This window comes from Armigeres subalbatus, chromosome 2 (genome assembly GCF_024139115.2).
Source record: "Armigeres subalbatus isolate Guangzhou_Male chromosome 2, GZ_Asu_2, whole genome shotgun sequence".
NCBI lineage: Eukaryota > Metazoa > Arthropoda > Insecta > Diptera > Culicidae > Armigeres > Armigeres subalbatus.
In genome coordinates, this window is record NC_085140.1 from 28,802,513 (window position 1) to 28,824,748 (window position 22,236).

General features: G+C 36.6%; 3 protein-coding genes across 4 annotated transcripts; 1 reads left to right on the plus strand and 2 right to left on the minus strand.

Moving 5' to 3' along the window:
- Window positions 1-467: 467 nt before the first annotated feature.
- Window positions 468-2,100, minus strand: LOC134214179 (zinc finger protein 85-like). Its single transcript, XM_062693594.1, has 2 exons — window positions 1,880-2,100; window positions 468-1,811 (listed from the first exon to the last, which is right to left on the minus strand). Exons 1-2 carry the CDS (start codon window positions 2,003-2,005, stop codon window positions 564-566), a joined length of 1,374 nt encoding a protein of 457 aa, XP_062549578.1. The 5' UTR covers window positions 2,006-2,100; the 3' UTR covers window positions 468-563.
- A 952-nt stretch (window positions 2,101-3,052) lies between these two features.
- Window positions 3,053-4,812, plus strand: LOC134218393 (transcription factor grauzone-like). The gene is made up of 2 exons (XM_062697330.1): window positions 3,053-3,375; window positions 3,441-4,812. Exons 1-2 carry the CDS (start codon window positions 3,250-3,252, stop codon window positions 4,749-4,751), a joined length of 1,437 nt encoding a protein of 478 aa, XP_062553314.1. The 5' UTR covers window positions 3,053-3,249; the 3' UTR covers window positions 4,752-4,812.
- A 70-nt stretch (window positions 4,813-4,882) lies between these two features.
- On the minus strand, window positions 4,883-13,434 carry LOC134218392 (transcription factor grauzone-like). 2 transcript variants are annotated; one of them, XM_062697328.1, is made up of 5 exons: window positions 13,373-13,434; window positions 13,084-13,092; window positions 12,979-13,024; window positions 6,536-6,679; window positions 4,883-6,468 (listed from the first exon to the last, which is right to left on the minus strand). In XM_062697328.1, the coding sequence occupies exons 4-5, from the start codon at window positions 6,659-6,661 to the stop codon at window positions 4,966-4,968; spliced, it is 1,629 nt and encodes a 542-aa protein (XP_062553312.1). In that variant the 5' UTR covers window positions 6,662-6,679; window positions 12,979-13,024; window positions 13,084-13,092; window positions 13,373-13,434; the 3' UTR covers window positions 4,883-4,965. The 2 variants fall into 2 exon arrangements, with proteins under 2 accessions (XP_062553312.1, XP_062553313.1); XM_062697329.1 differs by lacking the exons at window positions 12,979-13,024; window positions 13,084-13,092; window positions 13,373-13,434 and having other exon boundaries at window positions 6,536-6,934.
- Between the last annotated feature and the right edge of the window lie 8,802 nt (window positions 13,435-22,236).

Consider the following 22,236-nt stretch of genomic DNA (forward strand, 5'->3'; position numbering starts at 1 on the left):
TCTTTCGACTTCTTTCCAGAGCGATTTATGTTACGTCATAGAACATCATAGTTTCCGTTTAGTCGATAATTTTTATTCATTAACCAGTTCTACTCAAATTTTCCAGTCTTAGTACACTGGATTCTGTTTTTACACGATTTAAATTTTCTCAATTTTACACTCATCCAGCATCCTAAATGTTTAACGCATATTAGTTACCATGTGTTTTTTTTTAATTATTTAGGATTTTTTGAAACAAGTTGCAAGTCTTTGGTGACATACTGAAGTCACAAGATCAAAATTACGAGCGAAAAAAATCGTGTAAAAACAGAATTCTTAGAAACTGGTTGAATTACAACTTTGAGGAACATTGTATACCCGTATCTCTGCACATAAAAAAAAATATTCTCTATTTTTTCCAATGTGTTTTTTAATTTTTATTAGGTAAATAAACACGAAACACATAGTCTAAGAAATTAATGCATGTATTTGATTATTATCAAACTTGTTTATGAATTTATTCGACAATTTAAGGTGCTATAATACGAAGGAACAGATATATTAATTTGCATAATTGTCTCCTATTATTCTTTCAACCGTGCCACTTTCTGTTTGGCCTCCATCCACTCCTGCGGGTGTTTTTTCTTCTTGTGGGAGTATAGATTGCCATTCGAGTTCATTTCCCATCCACAGAACTCGCACGAGTACAACTTTTGGCCGGTGTGCGCCGAAGCCCGGTGTTCCTTCAGATTTAGAGATTTTTTGAACCTCTTCCCACACAGATCGCACTCAAAGTTCAGCCCAACGTGCACACTGTTCCGGTGCTTCTTCATTCCCTTCACATTTGGGTATGTTTTGTGGCAGATGTCGCATTCGGACTCCTTCGACTGGTGGATGTCAACCATGTGTCGACGCAATCGGTTCTTTCTGCTGATCCACGTGTGACAGATTTCGCACCGTGCGCCATCCTCGAGAGTCGGTTCGATATGAACGACTCGATGCGTTTCCACCTGATTGTACGATTTGAACTCTTTGCCACAAACGTCGCAAATGAACTTCGGTTGTTTTTCGCTGTGGAACATCTTGGTATGATTCTTCATGGCGTACACGTTCGAAAAGCTCTTCTTGCAAATCGAACAATCCACCCGTTCGTGCAGTTTTAGGTGCGACCGAAGTAATTGTTGTTTTTGGAAAGACTTCGGACATTTGTCGCATTTGAATGGTTTGTCTTCGCTGGACAAGTGCTGGCCGATTTTGTGAACCTGTAGGGCATGTGCATCGGTGAATGTCTTGGCACACTCTTCGCATTTGAAGGGCCGCAGGTGCGTGTTAATATGCCGTAGAATTTTGTGCTTGATTTGGAATGTTTTGTTGCAGCAATGTAAGGTAGGTTTTTGATTATGGTTTAATCTTGAGTGTTCACTAAACTGCTTGTAGGTATCAAATGGAGTTGAACATTCATCGCAGCTGAGATTGAAATACTGTTTGATTAAAATGTCGTCACTCAAGGGTTCGGCAGGCTTTTCAAATAATTCCGATTCTTTACTGTCCTCAACAACTTTGCATAGTTCTGCAGTTATAATGGAGTCAACAATATGTTCATCCTCAGAAGTATTCTCTTGTTTAATTGTTGGCTCCTCCTTAATTTCATAAGCTAATTCCAAGAATATCTCATTTTTTGGGGGCGTATCTTCTTTGGGAAAAATGGGTTTGACCATGGAATGCAACATTTTCTGATTACAAACAACGGTTTGCAAGAATTCGTACATGTCTGTGATTTTTGAAGTGCATTGCAAACAAACCTTCGATGGAAGATCATCACTGGAAACGAACTAAAAACAGAATGCGACAATGAATATTGCAAACGAAGTGATACAAACAATAAAAGTTCAAAACAAACCGCATAATTGCAAACAGCATCCAATTTGGTGCGGAAGATATGATCGTCCATAGAGGATGTAGGTGACCCTTCGGAAGCAAGACACAATCGACACTTGTGGACAACCTGAACTTGATTAAAATTCATAGTGTTGAACTTTTGAAGATACTAAATTAAGAGTAAATAAATATTATTATATCCCGTTACTGAAAACGGAAATCATATACTGCACTCAACTACGATAACTACATCGTTGTGCTGTTTGTTTATAAATGTCTAATGCTTGTGTTAGTATTGTTTTATTATTCTTATAGGAATCTGTAGTACTAATGTAGTTGAATGGCTTTTTGTTTAGAACAGAGGCTCCAAAACTTTTGGATATGCGACCCACATAGCAGAATATCATATTGATTGCGACCCACTAGATACCAAATAAATACACCGATTTTTAAAAATTAGATAAAAATGAGTTCGCGTTAGCTTGAACAAATCATGATAAAATGCTGAAGTCTCGTATTTTTTTCTATTTGAATTGGATGTGGATTATATTTGGATTGGATTTGCATTAGATTTCAATTAGATTTGGATCTCTTTTTTTTTGTCTTTATTAAGGAGACTTTCAGCCCGAGGCTGGCTCGTCTCCGTAGATTTGGATTTGATTTACATTTGGATTTGCATTAGATTTCAATTAGATTTGGATCTCTTTTTTTTTGTCTTTATTAAGGAGACTTTCAGCCCGAGGCTGGCTCGTCTCCGTAGATTTGGATTTGATTTACATTAGATTTGGATTGGATTTGGATTTGGGTTGGATTTGAATTGGATTTGGATTGAATTTGGATTAGATTTGGATTGTAATTGGATTTGGATTAGATTTGGATTGGAATTGGATTTGAAAAAGATTTAAATTTGCAACTACGAAATGTACAATCATGCTAATTGGAAATGCAATATTATGGTTCTGAACATCGAAGACAATTTTACAAATTATGTGAGGACTCAGTCCAGATTTTTATTATTTCGAATTGATTATTATGTAAAATGTGCATCAACACCAGAACTGTTGCTCAAATCGTCATTTTCCCACCCACGACCGTGACACATCTGGATCCTGAAACGAATGTAAAATTTACTCCGTGGCATTATTTCCAAGAGAATGAGATCATGACAGTATTTGTGAGATCTTACACAAGTCAAAATATACTTCATAAGAGTAAACCGAGTAAACTGATAGTAATTTAATGTTTCTATCAATAACCTCTTGGTATTTTCTTGATACCTACCGTAAATTGTTGGCAAACAAAACTAGACGTTTTATGAGTGCAGTATAATTATTTATCTATATTTTTAATGTTGTTTAAAATATCGTGATACAAAATCAATATAACGTTAAAATGGAATCAAAAGTAGATCGGATAAGCCGAAAATGTCGATTATGTCTTGCCACAGGGAAGGCATCCAAATCGACTATAAACGACGAGACATTCCGCATCAAATTGAATGCTGTATGCAACGTTTTGGTATGTCAAGATTGGCTCAGATTTTATAATTAAATATAAAAAAACCTTTTTAAATCGTTCTCTAGTTTGCAACAAACGATCAGCTCCCATCAAAAGTATGCGCAAAGTGTTTCATAAAAATTACTGACTTCCATGAGTTTGTAGAACTCGTACGTTGCAACCAGGAACAACTGCTATCGACGATTGCACCCCCGGAGGTCAAGGAAGAAGAGGATATTACTGTGAATAATGAAATATTCGTAGAAGTCGATGTAAAGGTGGACGTAAAAGAAGAAGAATCTTCTGGAGATGAAAAATTCGAAACGATACATTCCGTGGAGGAGGAAAATGTTAGGGCGGAGGCGGATGACGTGAAAATCCAGGATAATGACGAAGAAGAGGCCGGTGATGATGATGACGTCAAATCCGAGTCTTCATCTCCACGTACAGTAGAGCCTGAGCTACCTACAGAAAATGATCGATTGATTTTGGAATATTTTACACTAAATTGTGATACGTGCTCAATTGTGTTCGAAACATTCAAGCAGCTTAAGATGCATAGCAAGAAAAAGCACGCTCGCAAACCGACGCTCCAATGTGTTAAATGCAGCAAAAGCTTCCAATATAAATTTAAACTTCTACATCACATCAAACTCCACCTAAGACCCTGCAAATGCGAAATCTGTGGCAAAGGATTTGCCGATCAACAAGCCGTACGAGTTCATCACTCCAATAAGCACTCTACCGACGTGGATAAACCGTTCAAATGCGAAAAATGTCCACAATCATTTCAAAGAGAAAATTCTCTCAAATCCCATCTCAAACTGCACGACCGAGTGGATTGCCCAATTTGTAAGAAGAATCTTTCGAACGTCTACAACCTGAAAAGTCACATGTCCATCATGCACAGCAAAGAAGAGTGCCAGTTCATATGCGACGTATGTGGCAAAGAGTTCAAATCCCGCGGCGCGATGGACTCTCACAGTGTGGTGCACAAGGAACTGACCCGCGAGGACGGAGCCCGGTGCGAGATTTGTCAAACCTGGATCAGCAGAAAGAACAGGCTTCGTCGCCACATGATCGAAATACATGAATCGAAAGAAGCCGAATGCGACGTTTGCCACAAGACGTATCCCAACATGAAGGCGATGGTCAACCACAGGCGCAACATCCACAGTGGGCTAACGTTCGAATGCGAGATCTGTGGCAAGCAGTTCAAGAGGGGCATCAACTTGAAGGAACACCGGGCAGCGGCGCATACGGGGGAGAAGCTTTATTCGTGCGAGTTCTGCGGCATGGAAATGAATTCGAACGCGAATCTGTATCAGCACCGAAAGAGCAAACATCCGCTGGAATGGATGGAGGCTAAGCAAAAGGCAGCTAGGTTAATCGATTAGAAAAAACACTTTATAATCTATAGATACTACGTAATAAAATATTATTGATGAAAGAACTGCATATTCACCCCATTGATTAAATTTTTTTGGACAAGGAATTTTCGAAGAGAACTATATCCATCAACGAGATATACCTAATGCACATTTGTAGACATCTAATTCATGTTTTTCTTGTGATCTAACTTACCTTTGTCCGACCGCTAGAATCATAAACCTAAAGCGTACCCGTTTTCTCTTGTATATCCGCTTTTCGTTTCTGCCACTCATCAGGATGCATTTTCTTCTGATGGGAATACATGTTGGCATTTGATATGAAGGTTGTTGGACAAAATCGACACGAATAGAGTGATTCACCGGTGTGAATTGCCCGATGTTCCTTCAGGGATATCGCTCTCTTGAACTTCTTTCCACACATCTCACAGGCGAATTTCAACTCCGAATGAACCACTCTCCGGTGTTGCTGCAGGGCTGCCGAGTTCGGTGCAATTTTTCCGCAATCGCCACAAACAAATTTATCCCCGGCTTCGATATGCTGCGTGCGTATGTGTTTTTGCAGCCCTATTTTATTCGCCAACCACCGCGGACACAGGTGGCACTGAATCCGATTGTCCGGCACTATGCCCTGATGCAGTAGAATATGCCTTTCGAACGAAAGTTTTGAACGGAACTCCTTTCCGCAGATGTCGCACACAAACGATTTTTGGCCAACATGACTATGCATCTTGATCAGATGTTCTCGTAGGGACAACCGACTAGACATGATCCGTCCACATTCTGGACATTCGACTGCTATGTGTCGTACCATGTGAGTCTTTAGCTGATAATCTTTGGCAAAAGATTTTGAGCAGACCGGACATTTATGGGGTTTATCGCTGTCCGATAGATGCATATGCATGTTGTGTAAATCCAGGCTAGTCCGACAGGAGTAAACCTTGTTACATATACCACACCGGAAGGTATCCGGATCCAGATGTTTTGAGATGTGTTCCAATAGGCGGCAACGACGATACAGCTTTTTATTACAACACTTTATATAACCACAGATGTTATGCTTCTCTCTAAAGTGTGCTAAAAGTGCTTTGAAATTTGGTGCTTCTTTCGGACAAAGATCACACCGAAACTCATAGTAACGTCTGATGAGATCGTCTTCTTCGGAATGATTTGTTCGAACTGACTGATTCTGTTTCAACTTCCTTTTCTCAGGGGATTTTTTTCCTGTAGTCTCATCTAAATTACATATTTCATCATTTTCAGGTAGGTTTCCATCTGTGGGTTCCTGATGCTGGTCGTTTTCTTTGTCCGAAATGATCTTCACTGTATTTTCTTCCGCTAAGGTAGGTTTGTCTTCCGTGTCGTCCTCTGAACAATCCTGAATTTCGACCTCCGAATGTAATACATCTGAAACACATTTTTCATCGCTTTCAGATTGGTTGCCATCTGTGGGTTCCCGATGCTGATCGTTTTCATTGTCGGAAGTGATCTCCACTGTATTGTCTTCTGCTAAGATGGGTTCTTCTTTTATCTCGTCACCCGAACATTCCTCAATTACGACAAGAGTTCCCTTTGAATTTAATTCTGGTGCTTCCTCTTCCGATAAATTTAACGACTGCAGATAATCCTGATTGGCTCGAACTTTCTGCACAAAATTGTGAATTTTTGCTACCAGCGTTTGACATTCCGAACAAATCGCGCGTGGGTACCATTCCTCCTTTTGGAACTAATCAAAATTGAAGTTATTGATTAGAAAAATGGATTTTTCAATAATACCGAATTTGGATACCTACCGACACTTGAAAAACGGTCTCAAGTTGTACCATCAGCTGTTCGGCATACAAGTCAATCGCATTGTCCACAATTGGAACTAAGCACAAACGGCAGGATATTGTCAAATCCAGCACTTCAAATTCCATATTTTCAAACAGATTGGCTTTGCTGTATTCAAGGTTAAAATACTATTATTCTTCCATTTACTTCCACTATTAAATTTTTTATGTATCAACAAGCAGATACGTATTTCGTTTCCTACTTGGAAACTATCGACTTAGACCAGGCTATTGACATCCTATTGTTTAGCCCATCGCCAGATCGTAGCCAGGATGTCCCGGGCTATAATTTTTTTTCATACTGCGTTTCAATGATGACAGCGGGCTATGTCTATTGATGATGATGACACCGCGCTTGTCACCGGGTCGACTTAGACGATAACAAACACTGAAGAAGTTTCCAAGTAGGAAACGAAATACCAGGGGAACGACACCCAATTTTTTCACTATGGGTTTTGACAGGTTCGCCTGTTCGTGCTTTTCTGGGTGATAAATTTATCCCCCAGTGTCAAATCACCCCAATACTGATTTATTTTGCAATAGTATGTGCGCGAATTTTGAATGTTTACGTTTTTACAGGAGAATATGATGCAAAACGCCCATTTCATTCAATAATGCAACATGATACAATCATGAGAAAATAGAGAAAAAATGAACGAACTATAAATTAAAACTATTTTAGACTCGATTTCATGCTTTAAACTTAATAATGTTCAACTTATTTGCTCAATTCTTTAGAATGCTACTTGAGTAAGGCACTGTCTATGCCTTCGTTCGTTTTATATCATTTTCACCCTGGAAGTTGTTTGTGTTGCATTCGCAGTGCACTCGTATTGGTGACTCAGAAAAGATGTGACAAAGATGGCGTAGCTTGCCATCCCCGTGCGAAATACGTATCTGCTTGTTGATACCAGCCGGATGACACGCACAGCTATGCTTTTGGTCCCAGCATAAAATTCACGCTATTATTTTGCTTTGGGCGTAATTTTCTGATACAATATTGTTACCAAATATTCAAATTTGTTTTGCACCGTACTATCCCTGTTGTGATTAATGACGGTCTTATTACAATTAAATTGAAAATCAAACCCATTTTTCACGGCACGGAATACGTGGTACATAACGATAATAGTAATAAATTCATTCAAATCGCTTATAACAACAAATACTCCATCACAGAAAATTAGTCCTGAAATGATGTTTTTGTTTACTAATTTTGAATTGTCAGTGGGGCCCACCGTGCGCTAACCCCAGAGATGTTAGCCACCATTTTTTCCCACACGGACATTTGGAAGTAACCATTATATGGGTCTACAGTATATACTCATTTTTTGAATCGTTATGAAGATGTCAAATAATGTTTTTTTTATGAGAACATAAAATGGGTTAATTAGCTGCAATATGCACATTCCCATCGACCATCCTTTATGCGTAAACATTACCCGCGAAATATTTGTTCAACGTCGCCAACATTTTGACAGAGGAGTTTGTTATTGTGCTTTTTTCAAACTCGGTGCGATTCGGAAGTAGTTCCGGCTGAAAAACTGGACATCCAATGATGTCAAGTGGAAGGATTCAATTGAACCGAGAAGTAAGTTTTTCCATTCGCAACATACAACAATAGATTTTTCTGTAAATGATTTCTTTATGGTTCATTACAGCGAAATACCGACAAAATACAGTACTGTTATGAGGTCGCGCATATATTAATACTACATATCCTCTGAAGAGCACAATGACCCTGCATCTGGTATCCTCAGAATCGAAACCATCCTCTGCGAAATTGTCCGACGTAGAGAAAAACACCATTTGCGGAAGGAGAAGGTGGAAGTCAAGTTCGCTTCCCGATGACGAAAAAGAATGACGTCAATTGAATTTGATCCAAGTTTTAATCAAACCAAAGAAAATAAATTACAATAAGTCATTGCTGGTGTTTTCTTAATTATGATAGTAATCTTATTATACAATCTGAGTTCATTTACGTAACATAACCTCAAATATACAAAAATTATAAATGGGGCTTATTTACCCATTTCGCCAATGAAATTCAAGGGCAAAAATTACCCATTATTTGAAGTTCAGAGGAAATACCCATTAATGAGTAAATCGCGTTTACTCATTTAATGAGTTATGCCGCTTTTCTTCAAAATGGGTACGAAAATACCCATTAATGGGTACTTGAGAGCTTCCGTGCATTGGAGAGATAGGCGATGACAGTAGGGTGATTATTTTGCTTTGGGCGTAATTTTCTGAAACAATATTGTTACCAAATATTCAAATTTGTTTTGCACCGTACTATCCCTGTTGTGATTAATGACGGTCTTATTACAATTAAATTGAAAATCAAACCCATTTTTCACGGCACGGAATACGTGGTACATAACGATAATAGTAATAAATTCATTCAAATCGCTTATAACCCTTATAACAACAAATACTCCATCACAGAAAATTAGTCCTGAAATGATGTTTTTGTTTACTAATTTTGAATTGTCAGTGGGGCCCACCGTGCGCTAACCCCAGAGATGTTAGCCACCATTTTTTCCCATAGGTCATTGCGCGCGGCAAACCTAACCTCACTATTTTGACAGGTACTGGTCCTGTTGTTTACGTTTCGGACTTAGAATTTTTTTGATTCAAATTAAATCTGCATATTTCACGATGTTGAAGACATTCCGTACATTCCGCATTCAAATATTGGTAATTATCGATAAGTTTAGGTAATTATCGATCAGAAAATTCAAAGAATGATAGAAATATCTCAAAGTTAAAATAAAGTCGTCTGTAAACAACAGGACCAGTACCTGTCAAAAGTCGTGCGTGACGTCACTGTGCAATGGAGTATTGGAGAGATAGGCGATGACAGTAGGGTGGTTGATACATAAAAAAGTATCTGGCAACCCCAATCCTACCCACTACGTTTGACAATAGCCAACATCTTTGAGTTTCCCATTGTTCTATTGAAATTGGGTTTCCCACTGACAATTCTTTTTTGTAAACAAACCACTATTCCGAAGTGATTTTTTCCAAATAGACGTAATTATTTTTCATCATTTTTCAAGAACTTGTGCGAAAGTATGAATGCGAGGTGTATTTTAACAAGAATATTGATGTCTTTAATAAATTTTCATGTTTCAATTGACACCAAGCGCTCTACTTTGCCAAAATATTATGATATCTAAAATATATTTTCAATGGCAGGTTTCAACGATTATGATTACGCCTTCGTATTAAATTAATCGATGATTTTGATGCTGGCATCAGAAACATGGCTGCTTCGCAGACCCCTGTAAAAAAGTTAATAGTGGAAGTAAATGGAAGAATAATAGTATTTTAACCTTGTAGCATTTCCCCTAAGACGCTCTAAAATAATTAATCATTTCAAGCATAATTTTTCATAACGACGTATGTAACAAATATGAGGATTCGAGAAATCCTTTGCTGAAAGTTGGCAAAACTTTTTCTAAAACTGTTTTAAAACTAAATCTTTTTTCAATACTTTTTTCCGCTGGCATGCATCATTACAATAGAGGTAATAAACTATAGAGGGAGATTGTCGCTGTCGTCACTGGCGAAACATCTTTTGCTGGCAAGGATAGGGCACTAAATGTCAACAAAGGAAAAAACAGAACGTTTTGACAGATAGGTACCCAACATGTTTGGGGACGAAAACAAAGGGAACCGCAGCGACAGTCGTCCTCTATAGTTTATTACCTCTATTATCATTACAAGACACGTAATAAGCGTGCTTCACAGTAAAGCAGGGATGCCAGATGATATTTTCAGATGTCTTCACAGACGTTTAAAAATGTCTTCAAATGTCTTCAATATTAAAATTATGATTATCAGCGAGAAATTTCTAAATCCAAATGGTTTGTAAATTCAATCATCTCCTTGTTTTACTGATGTGGAATAATGTTTATTTTTTTACATTCAAATTGTTAGAATTCAAGAGAATATCCTGTAATGCTACGTTTAGACAAGGCAAGTGAATTGAGCAAGTCGCTTGAATCGGACGCGAATGGAACGTGTAAACACCTTAATTCATTTCACTTGAATAAAAAGAAAGTTGAACATGTTCAACTTTTGGCAAGTCAATTGAATTCAACTGAGTTGTTCAATTCACTTGCCCTGTCAAAACGTAGCATAAAGTTTTCACAAGACAGTGTTTAACGAGTTTCCCCTGGATTTTTTACTCAGTTTTTGATCAGAATTCCATCGGATTTTTTAATTGAATTTCCACGTGGAATTTTTCCAAATTTCTTTATAAAAAAAACGTTGGAGGGATTCAAAATTTACCGTGAAGTAATTGATGAAACATCCACAAAATTTTCTGATGGATCTTCCGGTTAAATTTCTGGAGCAGCTTCCGGATAAATTCCTGATGGAGCTTCTTATTACATATTCGAATTTTTTCTGGATGGAACTTCTATTTACTTCTGGAAGACTGCTGAAGAAATTTCCCTTAGAATTTCTGTTGGAACATCCAAAAGATTTTTTGGAGGAAACTCCGGCGAAATTTCTGAAGGAACTTCAGAAGGAATTGCTGGAGGATTTTCAGGAGAAATTCTTGGAGGAACTTGAGAAGGAATTTCTGTAGGAACTTTAGTATTAATTCCGGATGGATTAATTCCGGATGGATTTTCTGAAGGAATTTCCTATGGAATTCCTGAAAAAAAAAACTATGAAGAAACTTCCGGAGGAATCTTGAAGGAGCTTCTTAAGATATTGCTGCAGGAATTACCAGAAAAAAATCATAGTATGCTTCCGGAGGCATTCTTGGAGCATCTTCTGACAACATTCTTGGAAAGTCTTCCAGAGGAGTTCCTAAACAAACTTCAGAAGGAATTCATGGAGAAGCTTCGGAAGGGATCCCTAGAGGAGCTTCCGCAGGAATTCCTGGGAGAACTTTCGGAAGAATTTCTGTCAGAACTTTCGGAGTTCATCAAAGAACTGCTGGATGAATTCGTGAAGGAACTATCGGAGGAGTTGTTGAGGAACTTCTGGAAGATCTTCCGAAGGAATTCTTGGATGTACTTTCGCAGGAATCTCAGGACGATTTTACGGAGGAGCTCCTAGAGGAAATTCCAAAGGATATCCTGGAGGCTTTTTGGGAGAAATTCCTGAAACGTTCGGACAAATTCCTGGCAGAACTTCAGGAGAATTTCAGAAAGAATATCAGAACGATTTTTTGGAGAAATTCATAGAGGCATTCTCAGAGAAAATACTGGAAGAATGTCCAAAATTTTTTCTACGAAAATTACTACTGAGTCTTTACTTGAAATCCCACCGATTTTTTGTGTTTTTTCTGAATTTCTTTTAAGAAGATTTTCCTGTAGAAATTTACCATGGAAATTTTGAGAAATATTCATTTAACACAAGAACAATTTAAATTTTTTTTTTTACATTCGTAAGAATTTTCTTTGGAAATTAATTAAGACAAGCTTTTTGTGGAAATTAAAAGGGATTTATTGTGGGAGTTCAGAAGAACTTGTGAAAATTAAGATAAAATAGAGCCTGCTGACGTTTACTCATCCTTCTATTTCAAGGGCACACTGCGGAAGCATTGCCCGATGAAAACAAAATCTGTACGCGTGCCCACCAGTCCAATTAGCCCACCAGCGACGTGAGAAGCTCTTGCTTACAAAACCTGTTGAATGCTTATAGGGCTTACAAAATGTTTTGAAAACCCTCAAAATTATCCGAATTTTATTTTTGTGCCCCCTCAAAATATTACTTTCTGACCAAAAAATTCGAGAGGGGGAGACGAAATAGTTTTTGAATATTTGTATCGGCCTAATCTATACATAGAAGTCGTAGAACTTATAAGTAAGTAATAAAATTGTATTTTCTATTCGCTTTGTTTTGTCTCGCTGATTGTCTTCAAGTATCTTCAAATAAGTAGATAAGTCTTCAAATATTTTGAAAAGTCTTCAAAATGTCTTCACGAAATAAATGTCTTCACAGAGATTCAAAAGTCTTCAAATTGAAGACATGTCTTCAAATCTGGCATCTCTGCAGTAAAGCTCAGTTCATTCAAATTCATTGTGAAAAACGATAAAATTATACATACACCGGTATGCTACACGTACGTCGGTGTACATTGGTCGGTTTTCCATAGTGCACGATTGACGCAACTGCAGTTTTGTTTTGTTTTGATTTTTTTGTTACATAGGTCGCTCTTAGTTCCCATATGTTAAAGCGACGTATGTAATAGTGAGACTTCAAAAATAGAAATTTTTACATACGTCGATTCGCAAAAAGATTAAATTTAAGAATTTTAAGATCTGAAATCAGTAAAATCGATGCGTATTATATAAAGCCGCGTGTGATTGTCACGTTGTATTAAAAACCCCGTTTTGTTTACTTTTGTTACATACGTCGTTATGAAAAATTATGCTTGATTTGCTGTATTCGTAATTATCATGAGGCAGTTTAAATAGTAGGTACCTATGCGTAAATTAGAATCAAAATGAATATTATTTTTCATATATTTCCAGTATTTTTACCATTTTTATGATTTGTATCGATGTGCTTCAGTAAAGGTGTGGGCCAAAGTCCTATAAGTATGTATTAGTCGAAAAAATAATGTAAACATTGCCACCCATAGTGGGCGGGCGGAGTGAAACGTCACGTATGTTATAAAAATTGTACTGAGTATAACAGACATGACGTCACATTCGGCCGCCTTCGGCCGTCTTCGGCAGTCCAGCTGAGAGTTTCTCTCTCAAAAGAGAGAATTTTCGTTGAACAAATACTACTTTAGGGTTTAGCGCACACCTGTAGTAAAGCACATCGGATTTGTATATAAACAACATATCACACACGGAAAGTAAAAACTATTCACCTAAGAGCTGTAAATACAGAAAGCACAGTCATGCCGCAAGTTTGAATCACCCACACAGGATATGAATCTATAGTAAAAATCAAAACCACATTTGCTCCTTGGTAATCTGGTAATATCAACGCACCTTCAGCATTAGAAAATAAAGTATTTAAAAACAAAAACATGTTTTAATGAAAATCTTGACCAAGTACACATCTTATATGTCATCAAAGAATGTTTTAACAATCAATATGAAACTGGCGATTATTTTATGGTTCCAGTTTCATAGACTATGGGCAATCCTTGGTACCCAATACGTAATTATTTGATACCCCCTTAGTACACGGTTTAGAACTGCTGTCATAGCAACGAATTTTTCACCAAACAAAAACAATATTCTAAAATAAAAACCGTATAGAAGTGGTTGTTGGTCAAAATCTACACCGTTTCTAAATATTTCCCAAATACTTTTATTAAACCATTATTATTTCTTTCAGCTCAACTTCGACCTGTACTCAAGCATGCATATAAGAAACCAAATGATAATGAGACTAATTGTGTGGCCCCGGGACTGCACATATCCAGATGGGAACTTGCCTTAACCCCTAGTTGCTGCTCTAGCCACGAACGACAGCCGCCCGGGGTGGACGCAGAAGGTCTCTTTTGCTCCGTATCTCCGGATGTTAGGCCATACCATAGATTTCGTGGATGATCAAATTTTGTAGATTTCCGGTGAATTTAGGAGTTTAAATTTGAAACACTTAGGCTGTGAACCATTCCACCGATTCGTTTAACTTTTAGTTAAAATTTGACACTTCGATGGTTATTTTCCCATCGTGGTTGAAATTTTACTCCGAAGCCGACCCATTTGAGTTTTGACAGATTGGTAGTTATTCGAAACGAAATGGATTTGGCGCCAATTTTCTCGCGAACAAAGTTTAACTATTGAACTGTCAAATCTAACCATGCTCCGGAGCATGGTTATTTTTAACCACGGCGAAATAACCATCGAACTGTCAAATTTTAACTAAAAGTTAAACGAATCGGTGGAATGGTTCACAGCCTTACAGGGAGGTGCTATAGGTGGCCATTCGTTAGTTTGGCCGATGGGCGGTTGTGTAATGTAGATGCCGACGAGTATGTTACGAGTAGGAAACGGTTAGCAATCGACGGGTGGTCAAACGGTGAATCGGCTAGCGAACTATGGAGCGAAAAGGTCGGCGTCAGTCTAATGGTGGCTGGACGGTAAAGCGGTCGGTGTTTAGCCGAGTCAGTGATACAGCTAACGGGTTACGATGCAAACAGTCGATCGGAGATATGCCGGATGATAATGCGGACAGCGGCCTAGCGTCAGCGACAGCGGCGAAAACTAGGATCGGGGCTTCACGGGATAAACATAATTCACAAGAGTTTTTCTTAATCTTTTTACAGGAACTGCCCCGTAGATTCTTCCAAAAAAATGGTTCAGAAATACCAATAATTCTTTCGGGAAATTACGGATATTTTCTTAAAAATTCTCTAAAATTCTGATTCTTTTTCTAGTCCACAAAGTTTCTCGAAGACGGCATTTCCCGCAACACAGGCGAAATCGGATGTGCGGTCTTTTTCGGGATATTTTGGCTTGGATAAACCTGTATCATAACGCACTTAATTTTTTCGCTGAGATCTCAGCATTTTTTGTTAATTTTCTCGAGGTGAGCACCGCCGATTTTCAGCAAACCGAGATCTCAGTAAAAGTGACGTCTCAGTTGCTGAGATACGGTAAATATGTTGCTGAAAATCAGTAAAAAACAAATTTTTCTGTCAAATTTCAGTTCTGAATTTTACTGAGGTACAGCCCAAGCAACCAAAAGTACGGATAAGATGGGATGTTTTGGCTTAATCAGCTTGCATTTTAAGTAATTTTTTGTATGGCTGGAGCGCAAAAGTGAACTTTGAAGTTCTGTTAAGGTGTTAGGAACTCGATGTGAACCAAGAGTGAACTTATTGGTTCGGTTAGGAACAAATTTAAGTAAAATGTGAACTTTTGGTTGCTTGGGAGTGGTGCCCGATTTTGCCAGGCTCGAGAAAGAAAAACTTAGTGTGTACCCTCGTAAAATTTACCCATGAAATTTCCTGACAGAAATTCCTCCAGAAAATCCAAACTCGTCCGGAAATTCCCCCAGGAATTAATCGGTTAATTCCTCCATGAATACTTCCCAATTCATCTGGTTATATCTCCGATATTCTACCATGAATTGCACAATAAATTCCCTTCAGAAATCCCCCGAACTCCCCCAGGGACTACTTTAAAAAATCCACCGAGAATTCCTCCCGATCTTATGACAGAGATTCGAGAAATATGCGATTCAGTCTGTAATCTTCGGGATTGATCTGAACTTTTGAAGTCTGTAGACGATCCGTAACACCAATTTGTATAACAATTTTGCCCCGTATTGTGAGATATGGTTTACGGCTGGTTAGATGGCCATCTTCTAGCAACACGATTGCGCATCCACCTGTTAGCAATCTTATCGCCCGGCATCACACCGACCGGTAAAACAGCGTTTACCGTAGACCGTTGACTGCATCGTGGTCCACCCTCCAGTCGGGAGTAAATAGTCACGCCGTTTTTTAGCCGTACCACCATCCGACTCGCCAGTTACGATTACTGAAATGTCCGATTGTCCTTTTCGAGCGGCATTGCGTTTGACTTCAATCCACCTTGGCGCAGCTTGGCTGCCCGTCACCCGACCAGCCGTCAACCACCCTTTTGTTGAAATGTTTTCGTGAATGAATTTTGTACAAAAGGGCATTCAAAATTAAATTCTATGCTCAAGCCCTTCCCGTCTTTTGAAGTCTACACACTTAACATCCTGAAAATCGAGGCAGAAAAAGACTTTCCTTTCCGTTGCTAGTTGTTTGCTAGGATGTTGTTTGGACCAATATCGGAATTGGGCGGTACAGGGGACATAAAATTTGAGTCATTTAAACCTAAAATAATAGAAAATATACAATTATTACATTATAAATGGAACTAATAAACAGATGATTTCACGAATTCACCGACTCCCTGGGGAAAATCATAAATAAACAAGTATGATGATACCCATGGCGACGGTGATCAATTAGAACAAATTCAAATTTACATCAAAGTTTGCTTAGTTTCACTGGGTACCGCTGGGTACCAGTGAGTTTAGTACACTGCAACCATAAAATGAGTACTAATTTGCTCTGACCCCAACATCTTGATAATTATATCTATGGTTTTATGGCAATTTAAAATATGCACAGTGAAATTTTTTACCATGCTTTTTTTTTCAAAAACAAAAAAAATAAAAAATAAGATATATAACTAAAACATATGGTTAACCCGATCAATTTTGAAGATGGACAAAAACAGGAATTTCAACTGATTCAAAATCAAACTAAACTAAATTATAAATTTTCACACCCAACCAGCGGATGTTAGATTTTCTAACAATTCTGTATAAGAATCTACCAAAACCTGTATAAGAACTGGGCATATGCGAAAATGTTAGATTCTTATACAAGTATTGTTTGATAGCTTACATTTTTCGCATAAGAAATTGATCTGAATTCTAACATTTTGATGATGTTATCTAGCAACCGTATAACCAGAGACCGGCGGAGTGAAAAACTGACGAAATGGCAACGTATGAAAATGCATGAAATCGTGAAAATAATACTGGCAGCACTTGAACTTTTTGCTTGCTTCTTATGGATGCAAAAAGTAAACAAGTCGAAATGGAACCGCTTTTGACGGTTCGATTGGAGACAAGATGGCGTCTTTGCCGATCTCTTATTCTAGTATTTCTAATGTTATCATGTTGTAATCTGTATCAGGTATTAGGATATCTAGAACTCGCACACCTTCGATGCACCAGGATACAAAAAAATGTGGACTCGCGAATATGTTATAAAAATTTCTAGAAAAATTTGTAATGGCTTAGAAACTTTCCAAATTAACCCTATATTTTTTTTATTTTTTGGCATTAAATGCTAGTTTTCATTTTATATCTACAGTCTTTAATATCTTTGGGTTCCTTTTGGTATTCTAGAATTTATTGTTATATTTTGGTATTTAAACCTTTCAGGACGATTTTTGTTTACATGGAAAGTATTAAAAATCATGCCAAGAAACAAAATGTCCTAAACTGAGAATATATCCACAAATATCTATGTAATCATGAGACATGATATTACGGAGTTTTGAAACGACCCGATCAACCAAGTTCTGAACGATGTATCCGTACATCGCTAAGCATCCAAGCAAGTCCATTGAGCCGATTATTTATTATTTATTTAATCAGACTAAGGCCGAAGTGGCCTGTGCGGTATATAAGAGTCTTCTCCATTCGGCTCGGTCCATGGCTACACGTCGCCAACCACGCAGTCTACGGAGGGTCCGCAAGTCATCTTCCACCTGATCGATCCACCTTGCCCGCTGCGCACCTCGCCTTCTTGACCATTGAGCCGATGCGATTTCATTTATTACTTTCACAAGCTACAATAGACCTTCCATGAGTCGATGTTCTAAGATACGATATCGTCTGAAGTAGAAACCCTGCTTAAAAATTTATAAAAAATTTCCATAACAATTAGGAAATTTCCAATAAAGAAATATCATGGTATGAACAATAAAAAAATATTAAATTTTCTACAAACAATGCAAAATTTTCATAAACAATTAAGAATTTTCCACAAAACAAAAATAAATCAACACTTTTAAAACCAAAAATTGCAATTATGAATTTTGAGAAGAATTGAGAAGAATTTTCCATAAAGAAGTCGAAATGTTTCACGAAAAAAAATACAAACATTCCATAAATAAATCAGTATTAGCAATAAATAATTTTTCCACAAAATAAATATTTTTTTTACCAAAAATTAAAACCTTTCCACGAAAAAATCAATAAAGAGCATTAAAAAAAAGGAAATTTTCCATTAAAGAATATAAAATAATATATAAATTGAGCATTTTCCACAGATTACCTCTTCTTTAAAAGCGTTTGAAGTTCATGGAAAATGTTAACAATTTGATTGCTTATTAGTATTTTCTCAATGTAAATTTTCTTATTTTTTCATTGCTCTTTATTGATGTGAAAGAAACCCAGCATTGTCCAGGTGACTTGAGGTCGAAAAAAGGGACTTTTTAGTGACTTGCCCGAAAAAAGTGACCAAGTCACTAAAAAGTGACCCGCTACCAGGCCTGGATACGATATCGTCTGAAGTAGAAACCCTGCTTAAAAATTTATAAAAAAAAATTCCATAACAATTAGGAAATTTCCAATAAATAAATATCATGGTATGAACAATAAAAAAATATTAAATTTTCTACAAACAATGCAAAATTTTCATAAACAATTAAGAATTTTCCACAAAACAAAAATAAATCAACACTTTTAAAACCAAAAATTGCAATTATGAATTTTGAGAAGAATTGAGAAGAATTTGAGAAGAATTTTCCATAAAGAAATCGAAATGTTTCACGGAAAAAAATACAAACATTCCATAAATAAATCAGTATTAGCAATAAATAATTTTTCCTCAAAATAAATATATTTTTTTACCAAAAATTAAAACCTTTCCACGAAAAAATCAATAAAGAGCATTAAAAAAAAGGAAATTTTCCATTAAAGAATATAAAATAATATATAAATTGAGCATTTTTCCACAGATTACCTCTTCTTTAAAAGCGTTTGAAGTTCATGGAAAATGTTAACAATTTGATTGCTTATTAGTATTTTCTCAATGTTTTTCTTATTTTTTCATTGCTCTTTATTGATGTGAAAGAAACCCAGCATTGTCCAGGTGTTGCAAATGTCACAATGAACTATTTGCAGCACCGCACTCTAGATCAATTTCCGTGCGTTTGTTTTCCTCAACAGCTGTAAAAATTGTATTTTATTGACTTTTTACATTTCCCCGTTAAATTCACCTACTTTTTGTACATACAAACCTTGCGGATCCCAAAACGAATCGATTAGGGAAAAATCTTGCATATCGGTCAACCCGATCGCGAGTTAAATCGTCAGGAAGGAAATCTCAACTCAATTTTATTATATAGATTATTATTTTATAATTGCAATGTTTGCTTTTACAAGTGTTAATTTATTATTGTTTTGTGGAAAATTTTCAACTGTTTACTGTTTTGCATAGAAATTCTATATTTATTTAATACTCATGCCCTGATTTCTTTATTGTAAATTTATTTCATTATGTAAAATTTCTATTTGTTTCTTTATTAAATAGATTTTCAGTTCAGAGCTGGCTCATCTCTCAAAAGTTCTAATTCTCCATTGAAATTTTATTTTAATATCGACTCGTGGAAGCCAATGATGTCATAATAAACATATTTTCTCAGTTACTCTGATGGTTCTTCGAATAATTTTCCAAGGAACTTCTATTCCACATATCGAATATGCTTTAGTCAATGGTCCTTTCATAAGCGACTCATAGAGTAATGAATGTATTATAGACCAATTATTATTTTGGAGTTCGGATCATTCGATTTATCCAATTAACCAACATATGAATGATGTATAATATAATATCCCAGTAGGTCCATTGGGTTGATATGACTTCCATTATTATTTATACAAGCTACTACAGACTTTTTAGCTTATACAAAACGTCCTGGAAGTCGTAATTTGAATTACTTAATCATTCAAGTCCGTAAACCCAGTGCATCTTAGGCCCTATAAAAAAAGTTTGCGAACAAACCTCATTGTCATTGTGCAACTTGATGTTGACTCTAGATAATTTTGGGTACCTTGTCTCTTGGATCTCATGTTAATGGAAATCAGGATCATATGCTTATTGCATCGAATTGGGTATATACCGATGATGAAGACATTGCAAATGTCTTGATTGATCTGGATATCGTGGGCTGAACTTGAGAACGTTTTGGAGTACCTTGAGCATCTCGTATTCCTGAATATTAATCACTGGCTCAACGTTCAGGATGACCCATCTTATCTGAGTATTCAGAATGATGAAACAATGTGGTTTACGATTCAAACATTTCAACTTCATTTGCATGCTCTTAGAATCGAAATCTTCCCAAGGTCTCGGATATCTGAGTTTTAGGGGCAGTCAAATTTGAGCTCCCATATTTTTTTCTGTAAAGCCAATATCTAGATGAACAATTTTGCTGAAGAAAATGGAGGCCTAGCTCTCTTTTGTGATTTTATAGACAATCTAAAACGCTGGGCATACATGACCAATCCGTTCTTAAAGGCATGAGATTTGTTTTGGAATTGAATTTCAATTGTTATTATAACACTATTATTTAACCTAGATTGTTTTAGGGATTGGAGTGTTTTTTTTTCTGGAACACTGAATTTTTTTCTATATCTATATCGCTAATATCCTTAGTTCTAAGACCCTTTTATGAATTTAGAAAGCATTATTATTAATTAGAATTTCATGTTGATTTTTTAAATGCAAGCTTCTCTATGTCATAACCTTTTTCATACACACTGCTAGAATTTTGTGCATTTAGAACATTTAGGTGCATTATTAAATTTTTCGATCAATTATCCTAATTGTTCAATATCATAAAAACTAGGCTTCTTAAGCCTAAATTATTGCCTACATTTATTGTTGGATTAATTTTAAATTCCAAGATCTTCTGAATTTTCAAGAATAATTATTCTGGAGTTGCAAGGGAAACCCTTCAGAATATTGACAAGAAATTCTTCGGAGTCTCAACGGAAAAATCTTTAGAATTTCAACGACTTTTTTCCGAAATTCTGTGGAAGAGTTCCGAAAAATGTTCGGTAGAAATTTTGAAGAACTAGAAGAATCCGTAGAAGGATCCGAAATGCATATTTACGATGAAAATTCCAATAAACATCAAATTCCGAAGAATTCCAAGTATAAATTAGAAAAAAATCCAGTTGACTTTTGTTTACAGAATCTCTAAAATTTATTTTCAAAATCCTGGGCAACATTAATGAATCTACATAGGAAATTCTTTTAAATTTCCAATGGAAATTTTTTGACGTAGAATACGTCTCACGGGAAAAAATAGGGGGGTTGGTATTTAGCAGAATCAAATTTAAGACCGTCACGAAAAGTGGTCAGTAAGTATGAACTAACTCAGCCGATTTTGATGACTTTTCCCTTCTAACTTCTCTCTTTTTGCTTCTCACTTCTCACTTCTCACATATTGTTTTTTATTTCTCACTCCTCACTTCTCATATCTCACTTCTCACAACTCACTTCGCTCCATTCACTTCTCGGCTTTCACTTATCACTTCTAGTTTCTCACTTCTCACTTCTCACATCTTACATCTCACTTCTTGCATCAAATTTCTCACTTCTCATTTATAGCTTCTCTTTTCTTGGCTCTTACTTATCACTTCTCGTTTCTCACTTCTCACATCGTACATCTCACTTCTCGTATTTAATTTCTAACTTCTCAATCTCACTTCGAATTTGTCGCTTCCATCCCACTTCTCGGATCTCATTTATCATTTCTCGTTCTCACTTGTCATTTTTCAAATCGGCTGTGGCCAAATGACCTTTGGGACTAACCGCCTTCGCTCTAATGACCCAGCATCGTACCTTCATTAAATACTCTTAGTCTTTTCCCTTGAAAAAGACTTCCGAAAAGAATCCGCGTAAAAAACGACTTTTGCAAAAATCGATCAAAAATCAACTTTTTACAATTTTCATGTGATTTCAAGACTTTTTCGAAAAATCGGGTAAAAAACGCGTAAATCCCAAAAATCCGCGACCCCAGTGTATACCTAAATATTCTATTCACTGTTTTAGGCTGATTTCCTACCAATGAGATGCTAATTTCGAATGATTTCAAAATGGTTCA